Source organism: Cnephaeus nilssonii, assembly GCF_951640355.1.
Source record: "Cnephaeus nilssonii genome assembly, chromosome: 13".
Lineage (NCBI taxonomy): Eukaryota > Metazoa > Chordata > Mammalia > Chiroptera > Vespertilionidae > Cnephaeus > Cnephaeus nilssonii.
Window position 1 is genome coordinate 15,163,409 of NC_137084.1, and position 14,255 is coordinate 15,177,663.

General features: G+C 60.6%; 1 protein-coding gene across 1 annotated transcript in view; it reads right to left on the bottom strand.

The window, feature by feature from the left end:
* The window catches only part of ALX4 (ALX homeobox 4), a gene marked incomplete at both ends in the record, with an annotated part of 32,763 nt that extends 24,168 nt beyond the window's left edge, over positions 1-8,595 (bottom strand). The window contains one exon of the mRNA XM_079788803.1: positions 8,145-8,595. Coding sequence (XP_079644929.1) covers positions 8,145-8,595 — 451 coding nt within the window. The remainder of the gene's footprint in view (positions 1-8,144) is intronic.
* Between the last annotated feature and the right edge of the window lie 5,660 nt (positions 8,596-14,255).

The window sequence follows — 14,255 nt, forward strand, 5'->3', positions numbered from 1 at the left end:
TCCTGGGCAAGGTGATGCCCACCTGGGGGGCAGGGGGACTTCTAAGGAGCTACACACCCCGCAGACAGCCCTTCCCACCACTACACACCCAAGCTGCCCTCCTCTGCCAGCCTGAGCCAGGACTCCCCATTCCAGCATTGCCTGATGCACTGGAACCTCCAAGTTACTATCCTGTGCCCCACCCCGGACCTGAAGGCAAGGCTGTGTCCAGCGCTTCTCGGAATCCCCCACAAGGCCTGGCACAGTGACGGGCTAAGTTTGGTGAGCAATGAGTGAGTGGAATCAGGCACTTCAGTCCCCTCCTCTGGGAAACAGGACATCTGGGCCAACAGACGTCTGGGGCCTCTTCCAACACTAGGTGGGACACCCCACCTGACACCAGGACCCACTGTGTGTGTGTGGGCAGTACCAGGGTTCCTGGATGCCCCTGAGGCTCCAGGCCTGGCACATGGTCAACTGAGAGAGGAGGAGGTCAGTCATGTGGCCTCAGTTAACCCCCCAGGCACAAGCCCTCATGGTTTCCACCACGTAGGAAAGAAATCCTGGCCCAGGGAGCCAGGCAGAGAGCAGGGGTCCCAGCCCTGCCCGGTCACGGGTAGGATGAGTACCTGCAACCCCACAGGGACTCCATGGGTGCTCTCCTGTTGCCACTGCAATCTCCAGGAATTGGTGGTGGAGTTGCCCTATTTCTGAAGAGGGGGGAACAAGCATCTACCGTATTTGGTGCACAGAGAGTGTGCGATGTAGAGGGGTTACAATGAAGGAAGTGGGTGAGCCTGAGCAGATCTTTCCCAAGTCCGTCCTCCTCCTCCACCCCCAGCAGTGAAAGGAAGAGAACTCAGCAGTGGTTCCCTCCTTCCCATTACCCTGTTTACAGGGCCCCATTTTTCTTTGGGCCTCAGTTTGCTCATCTGCTAAATGGGATCTGCAACATGCAAAACAATGGTGCAGACAATCGTTTCTCTCCAGAGTGAGCCACACAGAGCAGAGGGTATAGCTCAAGAGCTGGGGGTCAAGGGGAGGCCTCACTGCAGTGTGGGTGGGTTGGGGGGGACCCTGTGGAGGCCCCGGGAAGATGCTGGGGACTGGGTGCCACCCCCATGGGCCACAGCGAGACTTTGCCTGCCACTGGATGAGTCAGCCTCCAGGAGGAGCCCCAACCCGGGGCAGGGAAGGCCACAGGCAGTGATGCACAGGCACTTAGCACTGTTTCCCTGGCATTGTACGTAGGTGCGTGCCCTCGGGCACACGAGGCTCATGTACACTGGGGGTCGTGCCCTTCTGTCACACAGGAGTGCACACAGATTAGCACACTCGAACACCTACTTGGCCTCTACTCACGACAAAGGTGCTGGGATATGCTCACAGGTGGCCCTACCCATGCTCCAGCCACATTCTGTCTGAACGAGACACAATTCTTCAGTCCCCCTTCCAGTCCGTACACACTTCCTATGCCCAAACATATGCCCCCGGAAGGACGGAAGCCAGAGGGTAGCAGGCAGGTGCTTGGCTTGTCCTCCCAGGACCAGGTCTGCGCGTAGGTGCTCAGTGGGTGCAGCGCAGGAAGATGAGGGAGACAGCACTCGAGTGGCCTGGAGGGGCCAGGAACTCCACAGCCTCGGCTTGAGCCTGGCCACTTGTGAGCGTAGAGACACCCCGTAGCTCCCCCCTCCACGTTTAAGCCCCAGCCTGGAGCCTACAGCCTGTCTACCACTGTGGCCCCCCAAGACTGCAGCCCACTTGGTCCCTGTGCCTTTAGCACACCCCAGGGAGCCCCCAGGGCCCATCGCTGCCTCCTGGGAAGCCTCTTCTGTCCACGCTGTCCCATTTCTCCTGGACAGAAGTGTGTGTACGGGTGGGAAGGGCAGGGAAACACGGAGAAGGCGGGTCCAAACTGGTACCGGCACAGAAACGCCTCAAGGGTCTTTGAAACTTGTCCAAGCTCCAATATTTCACTGCGCTACAATCCAGACCCAGGACGGGAGAGGAGGGGACCTTCCCAAGGCCATGCAGCCCGCCTGCCCCCTGTCCGGAGACCGCCTGCCCCCTGTCCCAGGGCTGACCGCCTCCCGGCGCTGACCGAACCTTCCACAGCCTCTGTCTTCTCCATCACAGCTCGAGGCGCGCGCTGAGGGCCAGCCGCTGTGCCCCCACCTAGGTGCCTGGCGTGACACCCATGATCTGCGGCCCCGTTTGGAAGGAGAATCCGCTCCACCGCCATCTGCTTTCCGAATCCCATGAAGCACGCACGGGCTTCCCACCAGCGCCCAGCAGCCTCTATCTGGAGGTCCCAAGTACAAGCAGGGGTCACAGGGAAAGGCTGGTATTTGAAGGACTATGGTGCCTCTTTCACCCCCACCCCCATACCAGTATCTCCCAGTCACCCTCCTCTCCTAAAAGGCATTTCAGATGCCATGGGCACCACAGTGACCCCCGCCCCCGCAACTGCCTCAGGAGCCAGAATCGGAACCTGCCTGCTGCCCCCGCATCGCCCCCTCCCCCCCCCCGTGCCCCCCAGCCTTTCCCTCTTCTGAGTCTCCACTTTGCCTGACTCTTCTCTCCAGGGAGCTTCTCCCTCCTCCTCCTCCGCCTCCTTTTCCTCCTCCTTCTCCTCCTCCTCCTCCTCCTCCTCCTCCTCCTCCTCCTCCTCCTCCGTGCTGGCAGTCTGGGGTGGGATGGGGTAGAGAAGCGGGTCTTTGCTCAGGAGACAGAACCACTGGGGACAGTGGTGGGCGCGGGTCTGGTGTGCCCGGTGGCCCGGAGACAGCACCCTGGATGCACCCGGGGCTTCTGCTGCACCACAGAGTCAGCCTTTCTGGGGATACCAGCTCCCAGGCCACCCGCACCCCTGTACTGGGGGAGGAAGGAGCATCTTGCATGGAGTGGGGGTGTCGCTCATTGGCACACCTGTAGACCAGAGGAGAAGGTACAGGGCTGCACCTCTGGAGGGCAGGCCCCTGGGGGCATCAGTAACTCCGCCAGGCACCAGCCTGTGGCTAGAATGGGGGGGGGGGGGAGGGGGCGCTTGTTGACTAGAGAGAGGCGCCTCCTCTTTCTGCCACAGGGCTCCTTCTGGAAGAGGGACCTCTTCTCACTGTCCCGGGCAAACCAGCCAATGGAGTGTGGCGCCCAGGGCCCCTGACCAAGACCAAGGGTGGCTTTCATTTTTAATACATCGCCCAAGCGATGTCACTCCGCCATGTAGCCGGGGCCTCACTGTCTTGGTTTCCGAGTCTGATGTCTCCCCTGTCACCTTAGCGAGTCCCGGGCGCCCCCCCCCCCCGCCCCCCCCTAGCTGTTGCGGGAAATATGTGGGCAGGTGGCGCCTGGCCCGCGGGCCCAGACCCAGACTGGGATCTCACTGTCCCCAAATCAGGGCCTGGGCCAAGGTCCCTGAGGGACGTGGGAGCTGAGGACGATGAAGCTCCTAGTGAAGGAAACATCTCCTGCCAAGCTTTCTCCCCCAGCTCCCCCTGCTCGCAGAGAAAGGCGCACCACTCAGCGTCCCCGCTTCGTGCCCGCGGTGCTGCGGGCGCTTCCGGCAGCTTCCCCCTTCTTTCCCCGCTTGCTGCCTCCAGCTCCTGGTCCAGGGGTCGGCGGAGAAGCCAAACACGCGGGAGTCCAACCTCCCCTCACCCCCGTGTCTGCGAAGATCGCAGTATTTCCATTGCGAACGAATTTCAATGTTTCCATGGGCCACCCAAACAAAGCCCTGCCCGCGCAGAGCTGCGGGAAGAGAGAAACAGGCTGAGGCCAAGGTAACGAGAGGTGGGTCCCCTGGAAAAGTGCGCCCCGGCCTCTCTCCAAAAGGAAAGTCCTCGGGGGCTCGGGCTGGATTGCAGGTGTGGCATTTTAAATTGGTTTCCTACCACCGCTCCGGGCCGGCCGCAGCGCGCACCGCTCCGGGTTTGGGCATCTCCGCATCGCGGTGACGGCGGAGGCGGAGGCGGCGAGGTTGCTGCCTGAGCGGCATCGGGACCCCGCAAATGCGGGGCATACAAAGCCATCCTCCCGAAGGAAACGCCACCGACTGGCACAGGCGTGGTCCCCAGCTCACCGAGGTCTCTGCTGCAATTTTCTTAGAGCAACTTATCAAAACTTTCCCCCCGAAGTTTCCGCGTGTGTGTGTATATACACAACACACACAGGGGTGGCAGGACCCAGGTGGTCCTTACACCGCTGCACACACACGCGGTTCTTCCACCTTCCCACCGGACTGCACTGCGTGCCAGCGATTCGTAAGAAAGAAAACTTTTGTTCAAATCGATCGATTTAAAGTAATACTAGTTCCTTAATGCAGGGCTTCTGTTTTTCTGTTTACGAAGGTCTGTGTTTAAGCGGGATTGTTGGAGCAGGCTGGCGGCTATCGAAATTATAAAACGAAAAAAATGAAAAGCATCTTCCTTCGCTCCCTCTCCTCCAAAATTGACGGGGGTCGGCGATGCCACGGCCCCCAGGCTCCAGCGTCCCCGCGGCCACCCCACACCACCAGCCAAGGAGCTCACTGCTTCCGCCAGCATCTCGGCTTCCCCACGTCTCTCGGGTCCCATTCAAAACCCCGCGCTGGTTCTTTGACTAAATTCAAAGAGCACCCGATTGGGGCACAGTTGACCCTTTTGTGGTGTGTGATTGTGTCTGTGTGGGGAAATAAATATCCTGAGCGTTTAAAAAGTGCCTCTCATTCCACAAATCAGGGCCGGCCCTCAGGGGCGCCCCAGCAGCCTCGGGCGGGCGGGACCTCAGCGCGGACAGCGCTGCCCTCGCCGGTGGATGGGGGGGTAGCAATCCGCGAGCAACGAAAACCTGCGTGCACCGAATCGAAAGCGAAAGACAGAGGAAGCGGGGCTGCTCCCAGAAGAGTCCGGGGCGCACGGCAGGGCCTGGAGCGCCTGGGGCGGCTGGGGGATTTGGCCCTGGGTTTGAGGGCCAGGTTCCTGAGCCCCCACCCCGGCAGCGAGGGGGCTGTTCATGCCGCTGAGAAATGTCCAATCTCCAACCTGGCGAGTCTCCTGGGGCCCAGGCGCTCAAAAACGGGCCATGGATAGGCAGGGACTTCGGAAGGTCGAAGTGCTGACCCAGAGCCCGGAGACCCAGGAGCCCGGCGCCCAGAGCCCATGAGGTCGGTACCGCAGCAGGCCAGACCCCGGTGGGCTCTTGGTGAATGCGCTGCAGGGGACTGCCGGCTCCTGGAGCCCGTCGCCCTTTTAGTGCTGATGGGAAAACCGAGGCCGGGTTAGGGGTAGAGAGGGCGAGGGTTTCTCACCTTCACTTCTGGCGACTTGGAGAAAATCCCGCCGACGCTGTGGAGACCCAGGCGGCTGCCCTACCATGCGCCCCCCGCCCTCCACACAGTCCAGACGGCGGCCCCCACCCCCAGGCAGAGGACCCCTTGATCTCAGGGAGTGGATCCCAGGGCTGAGGTCCAGGAGGAAACTTGGGAGCCTCGAGCTTGAGCTCGGTGTAGTCACTGGCTTCCGCTCCGACCAACAGAGCTGGGGAGGAGGGTGCGAGATGGAAGCTACCTGAGGTCAGGACCGAGGTCAGCCAAGCATCAGCTCCGGGCCCTGTCTGCCCCCACTTTCCCCAAGCTCCCCGGAACATCCCGAGGCTTTTTCCTCGAACCTCTTTTCTCCCCTTTTGAACACACGGCCTGACAAGCGAGGGAGAGGACAGCTGTCAGCACATGCCTCCGTTCCCCTCCTTGCTGGCGGTCCAGAGAGTCTACCCCAGAGGCTCTGGTCCCCGCCACCCCTGGAAAGGGCAGAGCCTCACCTCTGGGTGCCTGCGGTTCCTGATCTTGTACCTAACGTGCCCATCGCCTTTGTGCGAGGACCAGAGAGCTCCTCCCGGCAGGGAAACGCGGTGCTGCGAGGAGGAAAGAGCGGCTGGCTGTTTGTGGCTTTGCCCTGAGATGTGCCTCCACCTCGGGAGTGGGCCCTGTCTGCGATTCGGGCTGCCTTTCGTCCCAACCTTCAGCTTATGGCTTTGCCCACAGCGGGGGCAGGTGCCCGTCCTGTCCTCAGAATTGGGTGCTTAGAGGTTCTCAACGGCACAGAGTCCCCCCCCCCCCATGGAAATGTGGAGGAGGTTGGACTAGACTCCGCTCTCTCCTCTCTCCGTGGGGGACATTTACCACTCAATAAGGCCTTCCTATTATCTCCCCGCAATGCAGGTGAGGACTGGGGTGTGGGGGAGTTACTTGCTCTCAGGTCACACTGTGGGCAGCCCCAGTGGCTGATGCAAGTAGAGAAAGAGCCAAGCTGGCTTGTGAAGGCCCAGTGGGGCTCAGAGGGGGTGCTCGGAGGGGACCAGCCCTTATCCCTTTTCCCCTGGACCTGAAGGCATCTTCTAAAGAAGAACGTGGAAGCCACGTGGGATCTCTCTTTGCCTAAAGTGGCAGCCTCTTCAGCAGCCTCACCAGCGAATTTCTTTAAACCACGCAAACCCGGTGCCGGTGCCGGTGCCGTGGAAGAGAAAGCATGGGAGTCTCCTGGGGTTGCGCAATGCACCTCCATGGGGCCCCCAGTTTGTGACTTGCTCTCACTTAACAGTCCCAACTGTCATGGGTGAGGAGGGCCCTGGGTGAGGCCAGGAGGCAGGCCAGTGCATGGGGACAGGGTGGGCTGCTGAGCGTGGAAGGAGCACCTGTGTGAGCTGAGAGCGGCTGTGATCTGAATGCCTGATCTCGTTCCAACAGGAAGGTGGAGGAAGTGGGGAAAGGCCACCGGATCCTTCTACATCTGCTCTCAGTCCTGCCCTATGGGTTTGGGAGTGTGTGACTATGTGCGAGGCCACATGAGTGAGTGTATCTGATGTGTGACCACGCTGGCTCCTGAGGAAGAGGTTGTGTGTGTGTGTGTGTGTGTGTGTGTGTAGAATGCAAGTGTAGACAGGGGTATGATTGTGGGAATTTTTGTGCGTGTCAACAACCACCTAATGAACTAATGCGGAGCCTGAGGGAGAGCGCGTTTGAGTGCAAGAAAGTGCTTGCCGTGGGCTGCCTTCCTAAGGCTATTCCACTGCCAAGGCCTCCACCAGGTCCCACTTCTGTCCCAGGCCTGGTGCCTCTCCATCTGGCCTGGATCGGCTCAGCGAAAGCCACTGCCCTGTCAGCACCGGCCCGTCTCTAGGGCCTGCCTGAAGGCCTCAGGGGGAGACTGTGTGTACCTACAGTTCCTAGTCCAGGGAAGACTTCCCCTCCCCTCTCCGTTTCCCTCGCTCCCAGCTCGGGGCTCACCAATTCCCAGTCTGTGGAAAACAGGGCTTAGGCTCCTCGCTGCTCTGGCTCAGGCCGCCCTTGAGAGAGGCCCTCTTCTCCACTATGGCCGCTGAGCTCTGGGAGCCCAGGCCTGCGTTCCAGGGGCCTGGAGGTCATTCAGGCCTCGGTCCCCTGTGGGCCCAAGTCAGTACCAAGAAACGTCCCTCTTCCCCCAGCACCGAGCCCCCTCCAGATCTTCGGCTTCCTGCCTCCCGGCAGTCACCCCTAAACCATTGTTCCGCGGCTGGCCTCGAGAGAAACGCTCCGGAACCCTGGCCGGTCCACCTCCCGGCGGCGGCGGCGAGCCGCGCTCGGGTGGCCACTGGACTCGGGTCTTCCGCGGCCCCAGGCGACTCTGGACCCGAGTCCGTGTGGCGTCCCTGTTGCACGGCATCCCGGGCGGGCGCTCCGACGACTGCGCTCCGCACCTGCGACGCTCCCACCTGTGGCGCCGCCAGAGGAGCCTCCAGGCCGGCGGGGAGCGAGGCCGTGGCCGCCGGGAACCCTGCGCCCGAGCGCGGAGCCGCCAGTTTCCCGCCGCACGCCTGGAGCCGGTGCGGAACGGCCGCGTCAGAGCCGGGCCGAAGGCAGCGCAAAGCGAGTGGTTGGGGAAACAGCAAAGAGGGGGTGAAACAAACTCCGAGTCGGGTTTAACAGCTCAAACGCTCCTCGGCCTTGGCGACGGTAGAGATGAAAGGGCAAGACGGAGCTCTGGGTCCCTTGGGAGCCGCGGATCCCCATTTCTCTACCGGGAGTCGCCCGCTGCTCGGCCCCGCACCTCCGCAGCCCAACAACTCCTGCCTCCCGCAAGCCTGATAGGTTTCGAGGGCGCCGAAGCCGCGGGCCCTGGGGTCCCCAGCCTCGAGGGACCCGCACGTGCACTCACCATAGCAGGGGACCTGCAAGGCCGCGTTGTGGCCACCGCTGCCTTCTTGGAGCTTGAGGCTGCCGTCCGGGGGCGTCTTGCAGGCGCCTCGTTGCAAGTAGAGGTGCGGTTGCTGCGCCGGCGGCTGGGGCTGCGGCTGTGCCTGCGGCTGCGGCGGCGGCGGCGCGGGTGGCTGCGGCTGGAACTTGTTAAAGGAGCCCCGCGCCCCGGCGCCACTCTCCAGGGGCGCCACCAGGTCCGGCTGCCCCGCGCTGTAGCGAGCCCGGCTCTTGGCGTCCCCGAATCCCTGCCCTTTGGCGGCGGCCGACAGGAAAGTGGCACCGAACTTATCGCCGCCGGGGTATGCCCTGAACGGCGATGAGCCCTCCCGACTCTGCGACACCGGGCTGTAGTAGGCGTCCATGGCAGCGGCCGGCGACTCGCTGTAAGAGACGCAGGTCTCAGCGTTCATGCCTGGCGAGCGCGGGCGGCGGGCGGGGGCGCGAGCGAGAGCGCGAGGACGCCACCGCGCGCCCTGGCCCGGAGTTTGGAGAAGCGAGGAGGCTGTGCGCTCCGGGCGGGCCTGCTCGCTCCTCTCCCTCCTCCCTCCTCCCTCCTGGTCTCTCTCTCTCTCTCTCTCTCTCTCTCTCTCTCTCTCTCTCTCTCTCTCTCCCTCTCTCCCTCCCTCCCTCTCTCCCTCTCCCTCTTTTTCTCTCTCCCCTCCCTCCCTCTCTTACTCTCGCCTCTCCCTCCTCCCCTCCACAGCTGGCCCAGGAAAAGAATCGAGTGCTGTAAAAAGATTCAGATGTTTCGGAAAGTCGACCTGATCTCCCAAAACCCTCTTAAGGTTTTTTGAAGGGGTGAGGGAGGGGTGGGGGGTGGGGAATAGAGAGTGAATTTCCCCATCAGAATCCCTTCTTTCTTCTCCCCTCCTCCCCCCTTCTTAACCCCCTTCTCCCGCCACCCCTTCTCCCTTCTCTCCCTCCACTGCCCCGGCCCTTTCTTTCCTCTCCCCGGTGGTAGAGGATCTTAAGGATTCTACCCGAGGCGCCGAAGGCTTTTCCGATTCTAGGCGGGGCCGCGGAGGTGTCGGGACCCTTAGGGCTCCCGAGGCTGGGCTGAAATGATCTGGTCCCAGCTTTGGCCTAGGGGAGGAGGGCATGCAAAACTTGAGTGACAGATTAAAAAACAAAAAACAAACAAACAAAAAAACACCTAACAGGTTTTGCCATTCGGATTCAGATGGGCCGCTAGCCTCGGGGTGCAGGCGTTCGTTTGCACACTTTCTGCGCGAATCTGGCGGCGCAGCTGCCGGCTTCCCCGCTGGTACCTTTTCCACCGTTTCCAACCTCTCTTCCCCAAGGTCGGTTCCTCCGAGAAATGAGCGCACACGCGCCGCAGCCGTCCCTGCGCGGCCCCTTTCGCGTCCTCGGTGAGGGCTCTGGGTAGGGGCGCGGAGGGACTTGTGTTCATTCGACCACGGGAGAAGCCCTCCGCTGGGCCGGCTTTCAGAAGCTTCAGAGAGCGGCCTCTTCCCCTTGTCTCCCCTCCTCGCCCAGCCCCGGGGGCTTTCTGGCCGGCCGGGTGGAGAGCGTGGAGTTTGGAGACGCACAGGCATGGCCCCATTGCAGCGCTGTCACCTGCTCACTGCTGGGGGGGGGGGGGGGGCGGGGGGGAGGCAGTCTGTGATCTCTGGTTTGATGGGTTGTGGTTTCCTTGACCGACGCATGCCTCGGGGCCCTGGGACCGGCCACAGGCAGGGAAAAGAACGTTTACGGCGCACTGAGCCCCTTCCACACTTAACAGGGAGTGGTGGAGATTGGGGTCCCCAATTTTCCGACGAGCAAATGGAGGCTCAGAGAGGTGCGATCACCAGGACGAGGTCACACAGCTCGCAGGTAGCCTTGGAGCCCCGGCTGAAGCTAGCCCCGTCCCCAATCTGGGAGGACCTTTTGGACGGAGAAAATGCAAAGAACAGAGGAAACAGGTCTCCCCGCGGTGGAAGGACTCCGCTGAAGGAGACCAGATAGAGAAGCTTTCCATAAAGTGCAGGGAAAATCCCCGGATGGAGGAAGTACCTAGCTCAGGGTGCTGGCGCTCATTTGCACAGTTCTGCACAGAACTCCTCAAGGGAGACTGAGAGCGGGGTCAGAGTTGAAGGGGCAAAGGAAAATGTGGGCCTGAGCGCCCTGAACCCAGGAATGCAGGCCAGAAAGCAATCTTCTGATCTCTCAAAGAAAAAATATCTCGGGGTGAGGGGGTTTGCTTCTACCCTCAACGTCATCCCAACTAATCCTTCCTCCAGTGCGACTCCCGGTGGTATCTCTGCTCCTTGCCCTGCCTCAGTGTGACCGTGTGATCCCACATCTGGTTTCCATCGCGGCTTACCTTGAAGTGCATGTTAATAAAGGTATTCCTCAAACAGTGGCCAGGGGTGCCCATCATGAACCCCTCTCCTGCTGCCCATCCACCCACCCTTCTGGCTCACAGACCTAAGCCCCATGAGGATCTTGCATTTATTGAGCACCTATTGTGTGGAAGCCATCCGCAGGCCATCCTCCTGGACACCCCCAACCACCTGGAGATGCTTGCCTTGTCAAGCCCATTTTGCAGACGGGTAAACTGATACTCAAAGACACCAATTCACTTTCCAAACTCAGATAGCAAAAAGTGGATGAGCGGAGCCTGCCATCGTCCCAACTGGCTCCTGTCCAGCCAGTTTCCTCCAGTTCTTTGATCCTGCCAAGTTCTGGATCCCCCAATCTTACTGCTGCTCTTTAAAAAATATTTTTGTTGACTTGAGAGAGAGAGAGAGAGAGAGAGAGATTGGTTGCCTTTCGCACCCATCCTGACCTGGAATCGAACTTGCAACCTGGGTGTGCCCTGACCAGGAATCCAACCAGTGATCCTTCAGTGCATGAGGCAACGCTCAACCAACTGAGCCACACCAGCCCGGGCCCTGCTGCACTTTTGTCTCACCAATGATTGGGGTTCCGCCTAGAGTTGCTTCCTCCAGGAAGCCTTCCCATCGGCCCCAGTTTGCTTTGGTGCTTCAATTGGCAGCATCTGCGCCCTGGGCTTCATGGTTGTCTGGTTGCCAGGGTGGGTGTTCATCTGGATCTCCCTAGTTGGAGGTTCCTCCAGGGCAGTCTCTGCCGTGACTGGCGTCCCCACAAATATTTGTGGGAAAATGTTAAAACCAGGGCTCAGACCCTCGGTCTTTCCACTGCCCAGCAAAGGCACCAGTTCCCAACATCTTTGGTTTCCTCTAGCCGTGGATGGCGAGTTGCTCTCCCTCCCCCTCTTCACGAATCAAACAACAAAATTAAGAGCGCGCTGGCTGGCCTCTTCGAAGCTGCATGGCAACAGTGAGTTCTCTCAGAGCAGTGCAGGGCTTGCCACATAGTAGGCACTCATGAAGTGTGCGTTGAATGAATAAATGAATGAAAGCACCACGTGATCTGGGGGCTGAGAGGTGCATTTTTGCCATGGAGTTCCAAGCGAGCTGGCTGCTTCCATCCCTGTGCCCAGAAGCTGCCTGCAAACACCCAGATGGGGCAGCAACCCCTCCACTCTCCCCACCCCCAATTTCAGGCTCTAGGCGACGACTATATGAAGTGAGACACATGGGGTGGGATCAGAGGAGACAGGTGTAATTGCACTTAGGCAATATTCCCGGTAACCTTTGCGCTGTGTGCACTCAACACAAAACATTGCCTCCTGCTTTCTTTGGGTGCTGCCTCTGACCACCTACCCTCATGCACCTTTAAAATATACAGATTGATTTCAGAGAGGAGGGGAGAGGGAGAGAGAGAGAAACATCAATGATGAGAGAGAACCACCGATTGGCTGCCTCCCTCACGCCCCACACTGGGGATCCAGCTGCAACCAAGGAATGTGTCCCAACCAGGAATCAAACCCGGACCTCCGGGTTTGTAGATTGATGTTCAACCACTGAGCCATGCCGGTAACTACTTGTTTAATTACTGCCTCATTGTTCCACCTTTCCCTAGCCATCCAGGGATTCAGACCCAGGGCATTGGGGCTCAGCATTTGATGTCCTCAGCCGGAATCCACCCTGTGTCCTTGGAACCTGCTTTCCTACGTTGGACCTCAGAGTTGGACTCAGAAAGAGTGAGTGTGTGCCTGTGAGGGAGGCAGTGCCAGAGGGTTTGCCTGCAACACGTGAGCATATTCTGGGCAAGCCTTTTGCCTCAAGAAAAATGCCACCTGAGCCCATCTCCTAAGTCTCTTCAAACACACCTTTCTGAGGAGAATGCTAATAAATGTAGCTGATTATTTCTGTGTGCTGTGCCTTCAGTCATTTGTTCGTCCATGGGCTGGCCCATCCATCCATCCACCCATCCATCCATCCATCCATCCATCCATCCATCCACAGCTGAAAGCTGAGCCACTCCCACCCAGTTCCTCCTCAAAGACACACGGCACCCTTGCTGCCACCTGGCAACTTCCAGGGTGCGGAAGGCTGGTTCTGGCCCTGGCCTCTGCATGTTATTTCTCCTGAAGCTAAGGATCCCCCTGGTTTACTGTTTTCCTCTAATCTTCTCCCGCCGCCCTTGACATGCCAGGACCTTCCTTGCACTTCCGATGACTCCACTGGGAACCAGGAATGGTGGGGTCAGCAGAGCCCTCGGCTTCAAGTCCTGCACCCTCCTGCCTGGCAGGCACCTCCTGGCCGCCCCTTCTCCCTCCCCTTTGAATCTCTGGCTCAGCCCTCCGGGAAGCAGCTTCCCCTCCCGAGGGCTCCCTGGGCTCTGCGCACTGCCTGGGAGGGCGAGTGGTGAAGAAGAGTCTTTGTCTCAGTAAATATCTGTTGAGTGAATAACTAAAGGGCGAATGAGTCAAATGAATGAATGAACCAACGAATATCAGAGGAGCATTGCGCCCGTCGGGTCTGGAGAGTAACTGCTCCCGTGAGAGTGGATTGAAAGGTCCCTGAAGGGGGAGGCACAGCAGACACCCCTTCCTTTGAAAGGGGAGGACTCATTTGGACTCCCTTCTTCGGTCTGAGCTCTCTCCCCCGCGGCCCCCGCGGCCCTCTGCCAGAGCCTTGGACAAACAGTGGAGATGGGGCGGGGGCACCCCAGCTCCACCCAGCAGATGCCTTAGGGCTGTGACCCCGCCTGACTTCCGGTGTGGGTAACACGGGACCACACCGGCCTCAGAGAGTGTGAACACCACTTGGCTGGAAGTTGCCCCTCGGAAAGCGCCGGGACACGAAGGCTGCTCGGAAGCTTGGGGACACTGGAAGGACGCTCTGGACAACTGAGCGGGGCAGGAATCTTGCAGCAGGAACCCTCCAGCCTCCAGACCCCGGTGCACAAATCTCACACTCTGGGCATAACATATTAGCAATTATGTGTCCGACAACTGCTACACCAGCCGTTGCCCATTGAGATCTTTGCAGCCCTCACAAAAGCCCCGCGGTGGCTACCTTACCGTCATTTTACAGCATTAAAAATCGACCCAAAAAGTGGAACCACAGAGAAGTGAAGCAATTGCTCAGGGTTACCCAGCAAAGCCGGGGACCTGGGATTCCGGCACTGGCGAGCCCACCCCAGCAGCCACGCTCCGCGCCCCTGAGCGCCCTCGGCCACCTCGCAACCCAGCGCGGCGCTCAGCGATCTCGGGGAGCGGCGGGTTGGAAGGTTCCAGATCCCTCCTGGCTGGAGGGCGCGCAGAGGAACTCCTACTTCCCAGGCCTCGGGTGCGGGGGCGGGCGCCACAGCGCGAATCGGGTCAGCCACGCGCTGGGAGGCCCGTGCCCTCTGCGGGGTAGGGAACGAGGCCTGGAAGGCAGCGCCTGCGCCCGCCGCCCGCACCCAGCCTTCGCGACACTGCTTCGCCCCCCACACCCCAAGGCGGCGCAGGGGCACCTTCCCGCGCTCGGCTCCAGCGCCCACGCTGCCCGGGGAGGGAGGGAGGGAGACTGTCCCACCGAGGTTCCCCAGGGGCGCTGCGAAGGACCCCCTTTGGGGGTGGCTTAGGCGCTCTGAGCCCCGCGGGAGGGGGGCGGGGTCTTGGGACCAGGTCCCCACGTGCCTAGCAGGGCCCGGGGAGCCCGCGTCGCCGCCTTCCTCCTCGCCCGCGGAATCCCCGTCCCCTGCTTTG